This window comes from Bubalus kerabau, chromosome 15, assembly GCF_029407905.1.
Source record: "Bubalus kerabau isolate K-KA32 ecotype Philippines breed swamp buffalo chromosome 15, PCC_UOA_SB_1v2, whole genome shotgun sequence".
Lineage (NCBI taxonomy): Eukaryota > Metazoa > Chordata > Mammalia > Artiodactyla > Bovidae > Bubalus > Bubalus kerabau.
In genome coordinates this window covers 67,891,342-67,908,728 of record NC_073638.1, presented here as the reverse complement: position 1 = coordinate 67,908,728, position 17,387 = coordinate 67,891,342, and the positions used below count along the sequence as shown (strand labels likewise).

Below are 17,387 nucleotides of genomic sequence, written 5' to 3'. Positions count from 1 at the left end.
CTAGCTTCTCTTTTTTTTTTCTATGATCCTCCATGTAAAAATATATACATTTCTGCTGGCAATTATTACATATCATCAAATAATATAAAAGAAGTATATAGATATGTCTTCATTTGCTATTATTGATCTAGTTTAAGTCATCATCATTTAGAACAATAAGAGCATCATAAGTGATGAGAAGAGAGAAGTTCCAAGTCTAATTTCATATTTAATTTATAAGTTATTAATTTTCTGATTACTATGCATATTATCTATGCACACCTAGCACTGCTTTTTAATAAGTATTTCAAAATAAAAATATGCACACAGGTAATTCCGTGATAAATAATGCACATTGATCACAAGTACCCATTCTGAAAACCTGTTAAACATATTGATCTCATTTTAAAAGAAAATCTGCTGGTGATGGAGCCAAGTGATTCACTACTTGGAAGAATAATGAAAATGGATGCAAACTAAATGAGTCGTCAGGCATCCCAAGGACTAATGGAAAAGGCTAACAAGTGAATGGTAGAGTGAGAATCAGGTTATTTCTGCTTATACTGCTGAGTCGGTGACTTAAGGACTACTAAATGGGTCATTCTGATGGAATGGGTTGGTTGCTAGGACAGCCTGCTGCAATCATTAGTGAGTATATCTGTGGCAACTTTGCTCAAAGGGTGCCTGAGTTTGTAAAAAAAAAAAAAATATATATATATATATATATATATATACACATATATATATATACTCCTGGTGATTTGGGGAGTGATTTGGAATCCAGATAGAAAACAGACTGTGACAGGTTCGATGACATCCTCATTCATCACCGTCTGTTTTCTATCTGGATGCAGCCTCATAGACCAGTGTGGGGTCTCTATTTTTGAAGTGTGAATGGTTCTCCCAGACTTTTTTCAGAACAGGGACTCTGAGTTGTACTCACTTGTCCTCACTAATACTAGAGTCTTGTGAAGCCTTGCCTTATGACCTCAGCCCTAAACAGGCTTTATAATCCAACTGCCTTTCAAGACTTTCAAGTAACACCCAAATTCAATTCACAATCTCTAGGGTCCACCCTCCTGTAGACCTCATTGAATTTCCCTGGACCCCAGCTATCTCTTTCTGCCTGTGTTCACGACTTGCCTAGACCACAACAGATTATTTCTGTGCTCCCTATGGACATGGAATATAGAAATTCCAGCTGGAATTTCTACTGTTAGCACTTGAACCCGGACCAGAGCCTCAAGCTGTGAGTCTGCCTGGGAGTCAGCTCTAGTAACAGACCACACCTTTCCCTGTCTCCTTTGGTCAGCCATGACCTCATCGAGTCCTTTCATGCGACTCTTATAAAATGTGGCCACGTTTTATAACCAATTATATGCATTTCATTTTAGGTATGCCTATGACACATTTCTGCATTTATTTTATGTAATTTGTATCAGGCTCAGTTTCTAGATGAACATTTAACACTTTTAACTGCTGTACTACTGTGAGTCTTTGCACTCTAAATGGGAATGTGTCTTTCATACTGACTGAAACAACCATCTGTACCTCCGCTAACAGTCCATGTTAGTCACAAGGTACAGAATTGAGCTGATGTGTCAAAGCCTTCCAGGGCATGAAACACCCTCTCTCTCTGAGAGTCATGGGGACAATTCAAGTTTGCTTGGGTTCTATATACTTGGAATTTGATTGTATTCTTTTCTCTTACAAACCTCCCTTGTAACTATTTCTCGAACCTGATCCCAGTTAGACCCAGTTACCCATTTCAAACCCTTTATGTTGTTGGTCAGTCACTAAGTCATGTCCTGACTCTTTGTGATCCCATGGACTGCAACACGCCAGGTTTCCCTGTCCTTCACTATCTCCCAGAGCTTGCTTAAATTTATGCCCATTGAGTTGGTGATACTACCTAACTATCTCATCCTCTGTCATCCCCTTCTCTTCCTGCCCTCAATCTTTCCCAGTATTAGGGTCTTTTCCAATGAGTTAGCTCTTTGCATCAGGTGGCCAAAGTATTTGAGCTTCAGCATCAGTCCTTCCAATGAATTCCAGTCAATCCAATATTCAATCCTGAATATTCAGAGTTGATTTTCTATTGACTAGTTTGATCTCCTCTCAAAAATGTGAATGTTTCTGTCTCTGTGTGTATATCTTCCCCCAAATTCAAAGGAGGCAACATGCCAATTTAAAGCAAAATTGGAAAGGAGAAACTTCCCTAAATGTTTTACAAATATTGCACTGAGCCCTAATTTTATTTGGAAAACTTAATATAGAATCACAGTCACATCTTTGCTTTCTCTACCAGGAGCTGTCATACATACTTCAGCCTGGCAGTCAGGGTTCACTCATTCCCTCAATAGGTGAGGATACTTGCATCTGCCTTGTAACACCACCCACAATGTTTTTCATTTGTTTTTTGTTTTGTTTTTGGCCGCACTGGGTCTGTATTACTGCACATAGGTTTTCTCTAGTTGTGGATACTGGGGGCCCCGCTCTAGTTGCAGTGTGTGGGCTTCTCATCACGGTGGCTTCTCTTGTTGCAGAGCACAGCCTCTAGGCACGAGGCTCAGTAGCTGTGATGCAGTGACTTAGTTGCCCCATGGCACGTGGGATCTCCCCACACCAGGGATTAAAGTCACGTCCCCTGCACTGGCAGGTGGATTCTTAACCACTGGACCACCAAGGAATTCCCACAGTGTTGTACAGTTTAGCTTTTGCTTTTGATCGCTTCACTCATTTAATTCTTAGGCCAACCCAGTGAGACTCTAACCTGTTAGGGACCCACAGAAGAATTTTCTTTTGAAGTCTGGGCCCCCAAGACTTCCATGTAAATCAGACTTGGCCACAATCAACCCTATACTATCACCTAACTTTGTTGCAGCTGGAGGCCTTAGATTTTAAAAACTGGATGATATAACTTGAATATTGAATATGATTCAGAAGCTTGAATTGGGGCACAGGTGCCATGTTGGAAATATCAGAATATGACTAGCTTTTAAACCATATGAGAAAGCATCATTGGGCTACTTACACATGAACAGAAACTGCCCTGAAAGCCCGGCAGATCTTCACAACAGTCACGAGTACAATCAAGTTAGTGCCATAAAGTGGAGAGCCCCTGGCTTGTACACTAAAGCATGCAGTGTGGTAATGCCATCACGTTAACACCTGCTGCAACCAGCCAACACAAGTGAAGTGGGTCCCCTGACTGAGCAAAGTCAACCCAACGCCTCTAACATCTGCAAGTTACCAAGGCACTGATGTTACTTAAGGTAGCTATGGCTAATGGAGCTACATTTTCGCAGTATCTGCCAAACACAAGTCTCCTAAAGCAGAATTAAGATAGAGTAAAAGCCTTAATGAGCCACATCAGACCATGAGACAATAGCTCTATGGTGTGCATCATTCCAGTGGACATTTCTGCCAAAGGAGTACTAAGCCCAAATTAACACTAGAAAATCTGGCACCATCTCAAGGAGGCACAGTGCAGGGTAGAAAGTGGAGCTTTACCGCCTTTGCACTGGTTAATTGTAATATAGAATTCCATGATAAAATTCCAAGGCAAATCGGTCTTCTGTGGAAATCTGTTATGGCCCAAATGTTGTACCCACTCAAAATTCATACATGGAAATCTTCATACTAATACGATGGTATCAGGAGGTAGGACTTTTGGGAGATGTTTAGATCATGAGGCGAGTCCTCCTTGAACGGGATTTAGTGCCCTTATAAGAGATCCCACAGGGCTTCCTTGGTGACTCAGTGGCAAAGAATCGACCTGCCACTGCAGGAGAAATGGGTTTGATCCCTGGTCTGGGAAGATCCCACATGCTGCAGAGCAACTAACACCATGGGCCACAACTATTGAGCCTGTGCTCTCGAGCCTAGGAATCACAACCTCAAGCTCACATGCCACAACTAAGCCCACACGCACTACAACCCAAGCTCCACGACAAGAGAAGCCGCTTCAATAAGCAGCCCATGCACCGCAACTAGAGAGAAAACCCATGCAGCAATGAAGACCCAGCACAGCCAAAAATAAATAAGAGACCCCACAGAGCTCTCCAGCCCCTCCCACAACATTAGGAAACAGAGAGAATGTAGGAAGCCTTCCCAAACACCAAATCTGAAGAAGCTTTGATCCTAACCTCTGGAACTGTAGGAAAATTGTTCATTGTTTATAAGCTACCCAGCCTGTGCTATTTTAACAGCCTGAGCAGACTAAGAGCATTAACACTATAAAATCCAGCACCAACTCAAGGATTCACTGTGCAGGGTACAAAATATTGCTTTACTGCCTATGCACTGGTAATTTGGAATATATAAGTCCATAATAAAAATTCCAAGTCAAGTTGGTCTCCAATATATTTGTTCTTTAGTGGGAACCTAACCACTATGAAACTAAGGACTTGCTCTCCTTTATCTGGAAAAGTGGTCCTTTCAGATAGAGAAAGTGGTTTTGGTGGAACACATGTGGACCAGAAAGAGAGGACAGAGGATGTCTAAAACCAACCTGGCCATCCCAGTAACTCCTGGAAATTACAGTGGTGACCTTCGTGAAAATCATTATTACCCTAAATCCAGGGTCCTATTGAGTCAGCTTTTCAAGTGCTGCTGCTCAGCTCAATAAACACTTAATGAGCATTCCAGATGGCACAGCTGTCCGTGGAAAGGCTTATTTAAAAAAATCACTCTTGACCTCAAAGATTTCTTGACCCCAAAGGTTGCAGGTAAGAGTTTCCCTGGAAACAGATTAGTTCACTCAAACTCACATCCATCGAGTCCGTGATGCCATCCAGCCATCTCATCCTCTGTCGTCCCCTTCTCCTTCTGCCCCCAATCCCTCCCAGCCTCAGAGTCTTTTCCAATGAGTCAACTCTTCACATGAGGTGGCCAAAGTACTGGAGTTTCAGCTTTAGTATCACTCCTTCCAAAGAACACCCATGACTGATCTCTTTTAGAATGGACTGGTTGGATCTCTTTACAGTCCAAGGGACTTTCAAGAGTCTTCTCCAACACCACAGTTCAAAAGCATCAATTCTTCGGTGCTCAGCTTTCTTCACAGTCCAACTCTCACATCCACAGAAAGGAAGACATTAAAAGTTGTCAACCACAAGCATTTAAACAGTTGGGGAAATAGGTAGTTCCATTCTGAAGGAGGGCAAGGGAGATCTGGGTGGCACACCATACATTCACTACATGAAAAAATATGGACCAATTTTTGTTTTGTTTTGTTTTGATTTTGGAAATCAGTCCTGAATATTCATTGGAAGGACTGATGCTGAAGCTCCAATACTTTGACCACCTGATGCGAAGAACTGACTCATTAGAAAAGACCCTGATGCTGGGAAAGATTGAAGGCAAGAGGAGGAAGGGATGACAGAGGATGAGATGGTTGGATGGCATCACCAACTCGATGGACATACGTTTGCGCAAGCTCAGGGAGTTGGTGATGGACAGGGAAGCCTGGCATGCTGCAGGCTGCGTCCATGGGGTTGGACACGACTGAGCAACTGAACTGAGCTGTGCTGGGTCTTCATTGCTGAGCATGAGCTTTCTCTAGTTATGGCGAGCAGGGATTGCTCTCTAGATCTGATGTGAGGGCTTCTCGTTGCAGTGGCTTCTCTTGTGGAGCACAGGATGGAGGGCACGTGGGCATTAGTAGTTGTGCCACATGGGCTCAGTAGTCGCAGCTCTCAGGCTTAGTAACACTGAGGCTTGTGAGATGTTCCTGGACCAGGGATCGAACTGGTGGGATTGAACTGGTGTCCCCTGCATTGCAAGGCAGATTCTTAACCACTGCACCACCAGGGAAGCCCTGAACTAGTTTTTGTATTGAATTAAGTGACGGGACCAGTAATTTTTAAGCCACACAATTCAATCATTGAACATTAAAACATCTATGAGATCCTAACATGAATCACTTAACTTACAAGTGGACAATAAAAGTTTTGCTATAATTGTGCTGATTTTTTTTGGGGGGGGGGGGGAGGTGAGACAATTCCTCAAAATTATCCTCTAATGAATATGGAAGCAGGCTTATTACATAAGCAAAATTAATTAAGTATGAAACCAATGGTACTATAGACTTTAACCAATTCTCCTCACATTCAGGATTCCCCTAGCAAGACATACTCCTAACATGGACAGCAAATGCATTTTCACAGCCTGAAATCACAGCCCCTGCTATCTGTCCTGCGGGAGAACAAATGACCAGGAAAATTAACCACCAACATTTGCCAAGAACTTATTATGTGCCTAGTAAATGTTATGAGTGCTTTACATGCATCATTGCCCCTAATCTTTGAAATAAACTATTAATACATAAGGCAGATATTGTTATTACTACCAAAATACAGAAAAGGAAACTAATTTATGGAAAAGTTAAGTAACCTGCTCAAGGTCACCCAAATTACGTGTTGTTTAGTCTCTAAGTTATGTCTGACTCTTGTGACCCCATAGACTGTAGCCCCCCAGGCTCCTCTGTCCCTGAGTTTCCCAGGCAAGAATTCTGGAAAGGGTTGCCATTTCCTTCTCCAGGGAATCTTCCCAACCCCGAGATCAAACTCATGTCTCCAGTATTGGCATGTGGGTTCCTTACCACTGAGCCACCAGGGAAGCTTCCAATGTGTGGCAGAGCCCACATTCCATGTTATCACACCCAAAGGAAATCCATAAACACAGCTGTTTTGGATAATCCCCATTTGCCCCTCAGACCTCCTCTCCATCCTATTCTGTGTCCCAGGAAGCTGACCACTATGGACTCCCCCGGGCTAAAGCTCTTTTGCCTTCTGGTTTCCAGGTGGGTTGATTAAAAGGAGATACCAACAAGAGATCTGAGGGTAGGAGGAGACCAAGATCAGGGTGTGCAAACACTGGTTTCCTCCCTGCTGGGCCACAGGTTGATGGTAACTCCTTCCTCTACTGAAAGTTCTTCCTACAGCTAGAGATATCACGGCTTCCAGTGACCACACCTTCCTCTTCCCTCTCCAGATCACTATTGGTTTTTCAAGACCCTTCTCCATCCCTTGTTCATCTCCATTAATGCTGCCCACAGCTTTATAACTAGGTTTTTTGGGTTTTTTTTTTAATCTGTCTCTTAGGGCATTTGAGGGTTGAGTACATCTCCTAGTGGATTCAGAAATGTAGTTAGATTTCCAAAGCAATGAGAGACATGCTCTCTAGCAGAGAAGTCATGAGCTTCATGGACGGTGTCTAATGACAGACACACACTAGTTACTGCCCATAGCATGCCTCCTGCCTTCCAAATAAGTATCCCCTGGCCTTGCCTCTTTTCCAATAAGCATCAGTACAGACAGAGTTTCTCAATCTGAACTCTACTGATATTTTGAATCAGAAAATCTTTAATTCTGGGTCAGGGGTGTCCTATGCATGGCAGCATCTCTGGTCTCTACCCAACAGATGCCAATAGCAATCTCCCCAGTCATGGCAACAAATGTCTTCAGATATTGGCAAATGTGTCCTGGGGGCAAAATACCCTCAGTTGAAAACCATGACCTAGAATTAATGGAGAAAGAGCTTCAGAGGATAAACCCAAGAGTAACAAAAGGATGGAGGGAGGGGAAGGAAGGCAGGACACAAGGGAGAGAGGAAGGGAGAGAGGAAGGGAGGGAAGATCAGGAGGTATTTCAAAAGACATTGATCTGCCACATTTCTGTCACTGGTGATTAATATCCCTCACTAAAGGTACTCACTTTCACTTACTGTTTATTCTCTCCTAGAAGTTGGGTGCTCCGTTCTCACGGAGGATCTGTTTCTCTATCAACTTCCTCCTTCTTCACAATCACGACCTTCCCAGACAAGTCACTGCTACTTTCTAAACCACACTGCCCTGCCTGCAAATCAAAGGCATCAGAGAAGACCATCTCTAAACTTTCTCCCAACTCTGCTTATGTATAGCTCCAGAGAAACACTTCCCTGTTCAAAAATGATACCCCAGATGGTCATTTCTCCCCCTTGTGTCTGTGGGAGCTAAAAAAGCCAACCACATAAGATTAAAACGACTTTCCTATGCATACAGCCGTCATCATCTCATTTTATTCCCACACTTTTTTTCTTTTTGGCCTTTTCTCAAAGATTTCAGGACTTATGTCTAGAATAAGTACATCTTTGTCATCCTGAAAAAAACAGAGGCCTGCCTTGAGCTGAAGGGCAAAGCAATACCAAGAAATCTGAATGGTTTATGCTTGACGATGACTATTTGGACAGTGTTCAAGGGCCCTCAGTAGAAATCCTTCATTAGCACCACGACGTTTCCATTATTGCCAATGTCAAGAAGGAACGTGTTGCAAGTCCTCAGGAGCTGAGGTTTCAACATTTGTCAAATGCAATTACCCAGACTTTTTAGTTCCAAAGTTGATTGGAATGCTATCTTCCACTTCTCATTCACCCGATACACAGAAAAGGAAGCCGAGGGGTAGTTTATAAAAGAGATGCAGTAATAAGAACAGCATCATGTTTAAATTAGAATGACATGAATGAGTTTGTAATACTTGGAAACCACATAACCCTGAGAGTGCTAAAAGGTCTATTAGAGCTAACGAGGGTGGTCGCTGTGCCGTTCCAACAAGAAGGAATGAATCACAACACAGAATGCAATCCAAATACAGTTTTCAAACCACAGCTGAGACCAAGGATGAAACAGAGGACAGGTTCCCCCAAGTGCCACCCCAGTCGCCTGCCACTCTGAAAACTGGCCACCAGACCCTCTGATAAAATCACTTACATGTAACTGTCAGGCATATCACTTGCAACAGAACTTCCCATTTCTCCTGTATCTCAAGGCTGGAAATGTCCGCTAGGTTTCCAGTTTTGTGGCTGTTTTAAAAGAAGTTGCAAGTCAGGAACGAGTGGGGACACTGAATTCCACTTAGAAGAGAGTTTTCTGGGATCCCATTCTCTGAGACATGGGGACAAGGATTTGCCAGAGAAAAATGTTGCTGCGATTGGCTGACAATGTCAGAGATGATTCTTTCCTTCTCTCTTGGGATTAGGACTGTCCTCACCACAAGGAAAATCAGAACAATTTGACCTTGCAGAAACTCAAGAGCATCTGCAGTCACAGGTCATGCTGCTAAGAGGGCAAAATATGAAGGTGGAAAATGCAAACTTCAAATATAGACAAGCAAGGATTTATAAAAGCTCAGGGAAAAAATTCTCAAATAACTCCATTAAATGTGAGTGTCAAAAGTCACACACAGGGAGACCCAAAAGTGAAATTCAGTGAGCAGGCACAACCAAGTTAGTTTTGATAAAAATGATGTTTGGAAAAAGCTGAATTGAATGCCTTTGTAGGAGAGGCATACTTAACCTGATGGCTCATTGGGTAAAGAATCTGCCTTCGGTGCAGGAGATTCAGGAGACTCAGGTTCAACACTGGGTCAGGACGATCCCCTGGAGGAGGAAGTGGCAACCCACTCCAGTATTCTTGCCTGGGAAATCCAATGGACAGAGGAGCCTGGGGGGCCACAGTCCAAAGGGTCCCAAAGAGATGGAGGTGACTGAGCATGTGCAGGTAGGAGGGGCACGCACTTTCCTCCCACCTCTGCTCATTTCCCCCTGCTCAAGCTGACCCACATCAGGCATTTTTGTTAATTGACCAGTCCCTAGGGCATGTGTGTTTATAAGCCTGAGCTGGTCAGGTTTCTTAGGCCCACAAAATAATATCTGTTGTGATAGGTCTATGCAGGAAAAAAAAAAACCTGTTAAAATAATTTTTTTCAAAAGAAAAAAAAGCATTTATTAAAGGATAACTTAGTATCCTAGCTGAGGATGGATGAGCTGAGAGGGTGAGAGGAAGAGAATAAGGAGCTACTCAAGCCGGAATAAGGCAACCACAGATGGAGTTACTCTCCTGAAGATGCCACTTGGACCCCACTCCACAGAAAGAGCGCTCAGAATCACACACACGCAGCTCCATCACACTTTCTTCCAGAGGCGGCTTCCCCACCACCACTCTGGGCGTTAGTGTGACTCCTTGTACAGCCACCACTTCACTTTGCTCACTTTCAATTGCAATTTTGCCGGCAGAACCAGGATCCTATTGACATTTTACTCAACAAGGTGGGTGAAAACAAACAAGGCAGACCCACCTGTCTATTTTATAAATTTATACATGATAAAATTACCGACAGAAAATGTTACAGAGTCTGTGACTAGGTTTTCACGTGCAAGTGGGAAAAAGTGAAACAAATATTCCTTTATTTAATTTCATAAAACCTTTTCTCAAGCATTTAAGATTGAGAAAGCATTTTAAGTTCATGCGCATTTCATGAACTTACCTACAAAACAGAAACAGACCCACAGGCGCAGAGAACAGACTTACAGTTGCCAAGGAGGAGGTGGATGGGAGAAGGATGGCTTGAGAGTGTAGGTTTATTAGATGCAAACTGGTACATATGGAATGGATAAACAATAAGGTTCTACTGTGAAGCACAGGGAACTCTATTCAATATCCTGTGATAAACCGCAAAGGAACAGAATATGAGAAAGAATGTGTGTACACACACACGTGCATGCACACACACACAGACACACACACAGTCTATCCAGTTGCACAGTGAAAGGGAAAGTGCTAGTTGCTTGTCTTGTCTGAGTCTTTGCAACCTGATGGACTGTAGGCCTCCAGGCTCCCCTGTCCATGGAATTCTCCAGGCAAGAATACTGGAGTGGATAACCATTCCCTTTTCCAGGGTTTCTTCTTGACCCAGGAATTGAACCCAGGTCTCCTGCATCACAGGCAGATTCTTCACTGTCTGAGCCACCAAGGGAGCCCTGCATGTGTGTGTGTGTGCGTGTGTGTGTAGAACTAAATCACTTTGCTGAACACTGGAGTGGGTTGCCATTTCCTTCTGCAATGTAGAAACTAATACAACATTATAAATCAACTATGGAGAAAGTTTGAGAATCCCTTGGATAGTAAGGAAATCAAACCAGTCAGTCCTAAAGGAAATTAACCATTGGAAGGATAGATGCTGAAGCTGAAACTTCAATAGTCTGGGCACCTGATGCGAAGAGCCGACTCATTGGAAAAGACCCTGATGCTTGGAAAGATGAGGGCAGGAGAAGGAGCTGACAGAGGATGAGATGGTTGGATGGCATCACCAACTCAATGGACATGAGTTTGAGCAAACTTCAGGAGATAGTAAAGGACAAGGAAGCCAGGCGTGCTGCAGTCCATGGGGTCACAAAGAGTCAGACACGATTTAGCAACTGAAAAAAAAAAAAAAAAAACAATACTTCAATGAAATAATTTTTCAAAAAAAAGAATGAAAATTTCACCACCTACCTACTAAAATGTCACAAATTAAAATATGAAGACACCAAAACAATAAAACCACAAAAATATTAAAAGAAAATTTTTAAAAGGGCCAGGTAATAAAATGAGGAATGAGAAAGAATATAGCAGGAAAGTTAGGCTAAGGATATCTATTATAATTAATCATAAAAGAGCTGTGTTTCTTCATAGGTAAAGCAATGTTACAGGTTTCCTATTACTTATTAAACAGATAGGTATCCAGTTCTCCAAGGGAATATATCAATTTCCTCACTTTGAGCTGCAAGTTCAGTTCAGTTGCTCAGTCGTGCCTGACTTTTTGTGACCCCATGGACTGCAGCACGCCAGGCTTCCCTGTTCATCACCAACTCCCGGAGCTTGCTCAGACTTATGTCCATCAAGTTAGTGATGCCATCCAATCACCTGATCCTCTGTCATCCCCTTCTCCTCCTGCCTTCAATCTTTCCCAGCATCAGGGTCTTTTCCAATGAGTCAGTTTTTCACATCAGGTGAAGAACTTCACATCAGGTAGCCAAAGTATTGGAGTTTCAGCTTCAGCATCAGTCCTTCCAATGAATATTCAGGACTGATTTCCTGGATCTCCTTGGATCTCCTTGCAGCTCAAGGGACCCTCAAGAGTCTCCAACACCACAGTTTAAAGTCATCAATTATTCAGCACTCAGCTAAGTCATTGAGTTAGACAAGGCTATGGTCCATGTGATCATTGAGCTGAAAAGAAATAATCATAATGAAAGAACAATGAACAACAAAAACAGATGATAAAATTGATAATGATTTTTTAAAAGCTTATATATACAGTTCTATTCATGATCATTTCTTACTTCAAAATTTAGGGAATAATTTTAACTTGTAGTTTTGTCAAGGCATGTCTACAGAGAATCAGAGTAATAAATTCCAGCAGGTGGCTAACTCCTGGTGTGCTCTGAAACCAATAAAGCCTAGAGAATCTGGTAAGATAAATGGTTCAACTGTCTCTAAGATTGGAATATGGATTTTCTCAGTAGGGCTTTTGTCAAGCAACGTGTGACAGTCAAATCCACAGTGATGTCCTTCCATGCAAGAGCCTGGTGCTGCTGTTAGGAGATTCAGAAGCTCCAAAATGTAGACAGCATCACTAGCATTTTACTAAGGAAATTGAAACTCATAGTTTGTCATCTGACTGAGATACAGAGAGTACACCACAGGAAGCAAAAGGGTAAACTTGGGGGTTTTTTGTTAGGTTTACTCCCCATTCAGTCATTTTTAATTAGCTTAAATAGTTGAATGAGAGTTTGATGAAACTAGCAGAGTTCTGCATATAAGTAATGCAGAGAGAAAGAAGGGAAGAGAGGAAGAAATAAACTTAGATGTAGGATTAAGAAGACAGTTTTAGTTGTATCCTGTTAACTAAGCTGTGCAATGTTGGTGACTGGTGCACCACACCAGGGTAAAAGATAAGGAAGCAAGGCCATGGCTGAAACGACCCTGTGAATGGGACACTGATGTAGGCGATAGATGGGTTCCAGCTTAGACATTTACAACTGGCCTCCTGTTTATATTTCATATGGGCAGAAGAAGTGGATTTCAGACTGGATACTTGGAGCTGGTAGCATTTTCTGAGACAAGAGACAGGTGGGCTCCAGTTAAGGCATTTATAATCAGCCTCCTGTTCGCTCTCCAAAATGGAAGTTGCACAGAAACATGATAAATAGCCAGAGTTTGTCTCTTGTAAACACCCTTAAGGTAATAGTCATGGCCATAGTCAAGGTCATAGCCATGGCAAGGACAATGAGGGGCAAACTCTGTTTGAGTAAAGGATTAAGGCATCTCCACTCCCCCATCTTTGGGGACAAGAGAGACACTACACATGTGAAGAAAGGCTCCTTGTGGGTCAAAAGTCAAGGGATAATGCCAGGCCGTAATGAGTCTTGCTCCTCCCAGAAGCCTTCACCTCGAGATACATCTTGGCTGAGGAATGTATGTTCACCCAGAGGAGGGTCCCAGGATGGGTCTGGTATGGAAAAAGAAAGCAGATTATTGGCCTGAAGGAAGACAAAGACCCAGACTAACTGACCTATATGAATGACATAACCTCCTCTTTACTGCTCTCCTCCTCCCTAGGGGGGAAACCCACTCTTTCTTTCTGGGTGTGCGTCTCTGCCTTACTTCTGTCTTATCTAAACAAACTGTTTCTCTGTGTACTCTCCCACTTGCTGCTGCTGTCTCTCTAATAGAAAACTTTGTACCTTCATTTACAGCTTCTACCTCTGTGATAAATGATTTTTCTCTGGCAGCAAAGATCCAGGGAAAAATTACTTCTAGCCTCTAACTCTTTCTAGTCTGATGGCTAGGATTCCTGAATCCCATCCAGGCTACCCAGGTTCAATTTCTGGGCAGGGAATTAAGATCTCACCTCACACCAGCATTCACTGCTGCCTCACCAAGATCAACACTGCTGCTGCTACTGCTAAGTCACTTCAGTCATGTCCGACTCTGTGCGACCCCATAGACGGCAGCCCACCAGGCTCCCCCATCCCTAGGATTCTCCAGGCAAGAACACTGGAGTGGGTTGCCATTTCCTTCTCCAATGCATGAAAGTGAAAAGTGAAAGTGAAGTCACTCAGTCGTGTCCTACTCTTAGCGATCCCATGGACTGCAGCCTACCAGGCTCCTCTGCCCATGGGATTTTCCAGGCAAGAGTAGTAGAGTAGGGTGCCATTGCCTTCTCCAAGATCAACACTATTAGATATCTATTGAAAGTGAAAGTGAAGTCGATCAGTAGCTTCTGACTCTTCACGACCCCATGGACTGTATAGCCCACTAGGCTCCTCTATCCATGGAATTTTCCAGGCAAGAGTACTGGAGTGGTTTGCCATTTCCTTCTCCAGGGGATCTTCCCGACCCAGGGACCAAACCCAGGTCTCCCACATTATAGACAGATGATTTTACCATCTGAGCCACCAGAGAACTCTATCTATTGCTATGTAACAAATTTCTCCAAAGTTTAGTGGCTTAAAGCAACACCATTTTAATCTGATAGTTTCACTAGATTAGGCATCTGGGCACAGCCTCAGTGGTTCCCCTGCCTCTGGGTTCTCACACAAGTACAGTCAGGCATCTCAAGGCTTAAATGGGGGGAAAAAGAATCCACTTCTGCTCACCAATGTTCTTGCTGGCAGGATTCAGTCCCTGGGGACCTTTTGAACTGAGGACTTCAGCTCCTCATGAGTTGTTGGCCTTCACATAGAGTAGCTCACAGCATAAAAGCTGATGCATCAGGAGAGCAAGAGAGAAGAAAAGACAGTGCTAGCAAGATGGAAGTAAGGGCCTTTTGTAACCTAATCTCGGAAGGGATATCCTACCACCTTTGCTGTACTATTCTATATATTAGATACAAGTAACTAGGTCCAGCCCATGCTCAATGGGGAGGGGATACAAAAGACATATGTCACACATAAGAACACAAAATACCTAAGAGGTGAATGGGCTTAGCAGGTGGCGCATTTGTGAAGAATCCACCTGCCAATGCAGGAGATGCAAGAAACATGGGTTCAATCCCTGGGTCAGGAAGATCCCCTGGAGGAGGAAATGGCAACCCATGCCAGTATTCTTGCCTGGAAAGTTCCATGGACAGAGGAGAGTCTGGCAGGCTATGGTTCATGGGGCTGGCAAAGCGTTGGACATGACTGAGGGACATGCTTGCACAGGGTTGGTGGCGGGTGGGAGAGGTGAATGCCAGCAGGCAGTCATCACGGGAATTCATTCCAGAATCTGCCAACCACAGACACAGACACGGGAGTCTGAGAGATGAACCCAGAGGAAGTCAGTTGCTGAGATACGAGTTAGAACCATGGTCTTCTAGAAAACTTAATAGGGAAAATCTTTCCAAACAGAATATTTAAAACAGGTGAAAGCAGAATTATTTTCCCTGAAGCACTGAGTAAGGCCCAGGAGATGATGGACACCTATCCTTGGCCCCCTAATCCAACCATGGCCCAGGCCCTGGACTAGGCTCCCTTCCTCCTGTCGCTCGTGAGTTTGGGGACAGGGTGACAACATGGGCAAAGGACGTTCATCAGCTGCCTGACGGGGAGCCCTGCCAGAAGAGGAAGCAAATAGCTGCTCTCACTGAAGACGGAAACAAGCCAGGGAACCACAGGCCCTTTCCAGTCCCCGTGACAGCCAAATAAGGATGAGTTTATGGTATATTTCCCAAACCTGAAATGAAATGCAAACCAAGCATTTACTAAACATCTAAAATTGAGAATTACACCAAATATAGCTTGAAAATCACTGAGGTCTGAAACCGTGTAACATACGGAAGGATCAAGCTGTGTGCAGCCAAGAAGTGGAGCTCAAGTGTCTTTCCAATAGAAAAAGCATAGCAAGTAGGAAGGTAGATGATGCAGTTTGGTTGAAGTGGAGCATCGGGACCAAGCTGGAGTGGGAAGAGATTGAAAACTACATCAGAAGCTCATCTGACAGCCTAAGCCCAACTGCTGGGCTTGGCGAGCAGTTGAGAGAACATTCCTGAACCTATGAAACCACAGAAGGATGCAGGTGAGCTACATCTGGGTGATTGTATGTCCTGATTTTCCTGGGTCCGTGGGGTTAGGGTTATGTTGCTGTCAGTAGTCCTGTTTTTCATTCTCCGGGAAGACTAGTTCACCTGATGCCACTGTCCATGTTGTTTAAAACTTGATTACCCAGTATCACTCCCCTCATATGATACAACTCTCCTCCTATAATCCACCTGAAAAGAGAAGCTATCATCCCATAGCCTGCAACTACAAAGGAAAAGACCTCTCCACCTTACACAGCAACAAGACACTGACTGATAAAGAGAAGGAGGTTAAAAACATAGGGATTTTTCCTACAGAGTCCTCACTGTTGATTCACTTGTTTTCTCTATCTTTTTTGGATGAACATCTTAGATAGGAAAGGCACACTTTCTTCTGACAAGATTGGTGCCATCTCAGTATCTCCACTTTAGAGAAACACAGTACTGAAACCGATGGCTTGAGAAATGGAGATGCCCTGTCGGTGTGAACACATGCCCATGAAATGATAATGCCATTTCTTTTCCGAAGACTCACCAGTCACCTTCCTTATAATTGGCCAGCAGAAAGCATGCTGGGCCTTCCGTTCAGCAGCCACAAGCTCAAAAGAAGGCAGCAGATGGCCCTCCTGACTCTGAAAATCCACGTGCACCTTTGAATGTCTCCGCTTCAAGGCGATATTGAAAAATGACATTTCCATCAACAGGGGCAACAAGATAACAGAGCATGCTAGGATTAAGAGGTAGGTACATGGGAAAGAGACAAATACTGAGTAATTTAGCATCAGAAAAAATGACCAGCTTTGGGGAGGAGTGTCATCACCAACATAAATGAGAACTGGCGATTCAAAATCCAAGCCAAAAGCAGAGGCTCTCTCAACAATATACTTTTTCATGTTAACAATAATTTTAGTTGAAAGAATCCATATTTTTGGAAATTCTGTCAAATAGCTCCAGGGCAGAAATTGGGTTTGGATAGGCGATGTATGACAGCAATGGATACAATTCTTGATTCTACTTTAAGGAGATGGAGGAAAGGGATAAACCCATTAGTCAGAGATCCAGAGGATAGCCCAGCCCCCGGATTAATTTAACTAGCATTTTAGATCTCTCCTAAATACTAATGTCTATGCTGATGCACTAGAAACACAAAAATGGAAAATAATAGCTAAAAGTTTTGAAATATTCAATATGTACTACATACTGCACTCAGGCTTTATCGTGCACTACAAAGTTCAATTCTTCTACCAATGCTGGGGGATATGTACTATTATTATATCTACTTAACAGATGAGAAAAATGAGACATAAAGATTATTTTCAGGGTCCGTAAACAATGGAGCTTGAATTTGAAACCAAAAGATGTTAAGCCAAAGAGTGACTGGATAATCTCTATTACATATTGCTAACAAGAAAAGGTCTTATACTCAAAATGCTTGCTATGTACCAAGTCAAGGAGAAGTGGGTTTTGGCTAAGCAGAGAGAGCAAAAAAGAGATTTACCAAAGACAATGGTAAATCTTTCAAAATGACATTTCCAAACTTTTCCAACATTT

General features: G+C 43.1%; 1 protein-coding gene across 6 annotated transcripts in view; it reads right to left on the bottom strand.

The window, feature by feature from the left end:
- LOC129629324 (uncharacterized) overlaps positions 1 to 17,387 on the bottom strand; it is a 138,950-nt gene that overhangs the window by 65,402 nt on the left and 56,161 nt on the right. For 3 of the 6 annotated variants that reach the window (XR_008703147.1, XM_055549332.1, XM_055549330.1), the window contains one exon: positions 12,123 to 13,286. The exons of the other annotated variants lie outside the window; for them this stretch is intronic. Coding sequence is in view for 2 of the 3 variants with exons in the window: in XM_055549330.1 (XP_055405305.1) it covers positions 13,174 to 13,286 (113 nt within the window). In the remaining variant the exon portion in view is untranslated. Of the gene's footprint in view, positions 1 to 12,122; positions 13,287 to 17,387 lie in introns of those variants that run through there. 6 annotated transcript variants of the gene reach the window in all.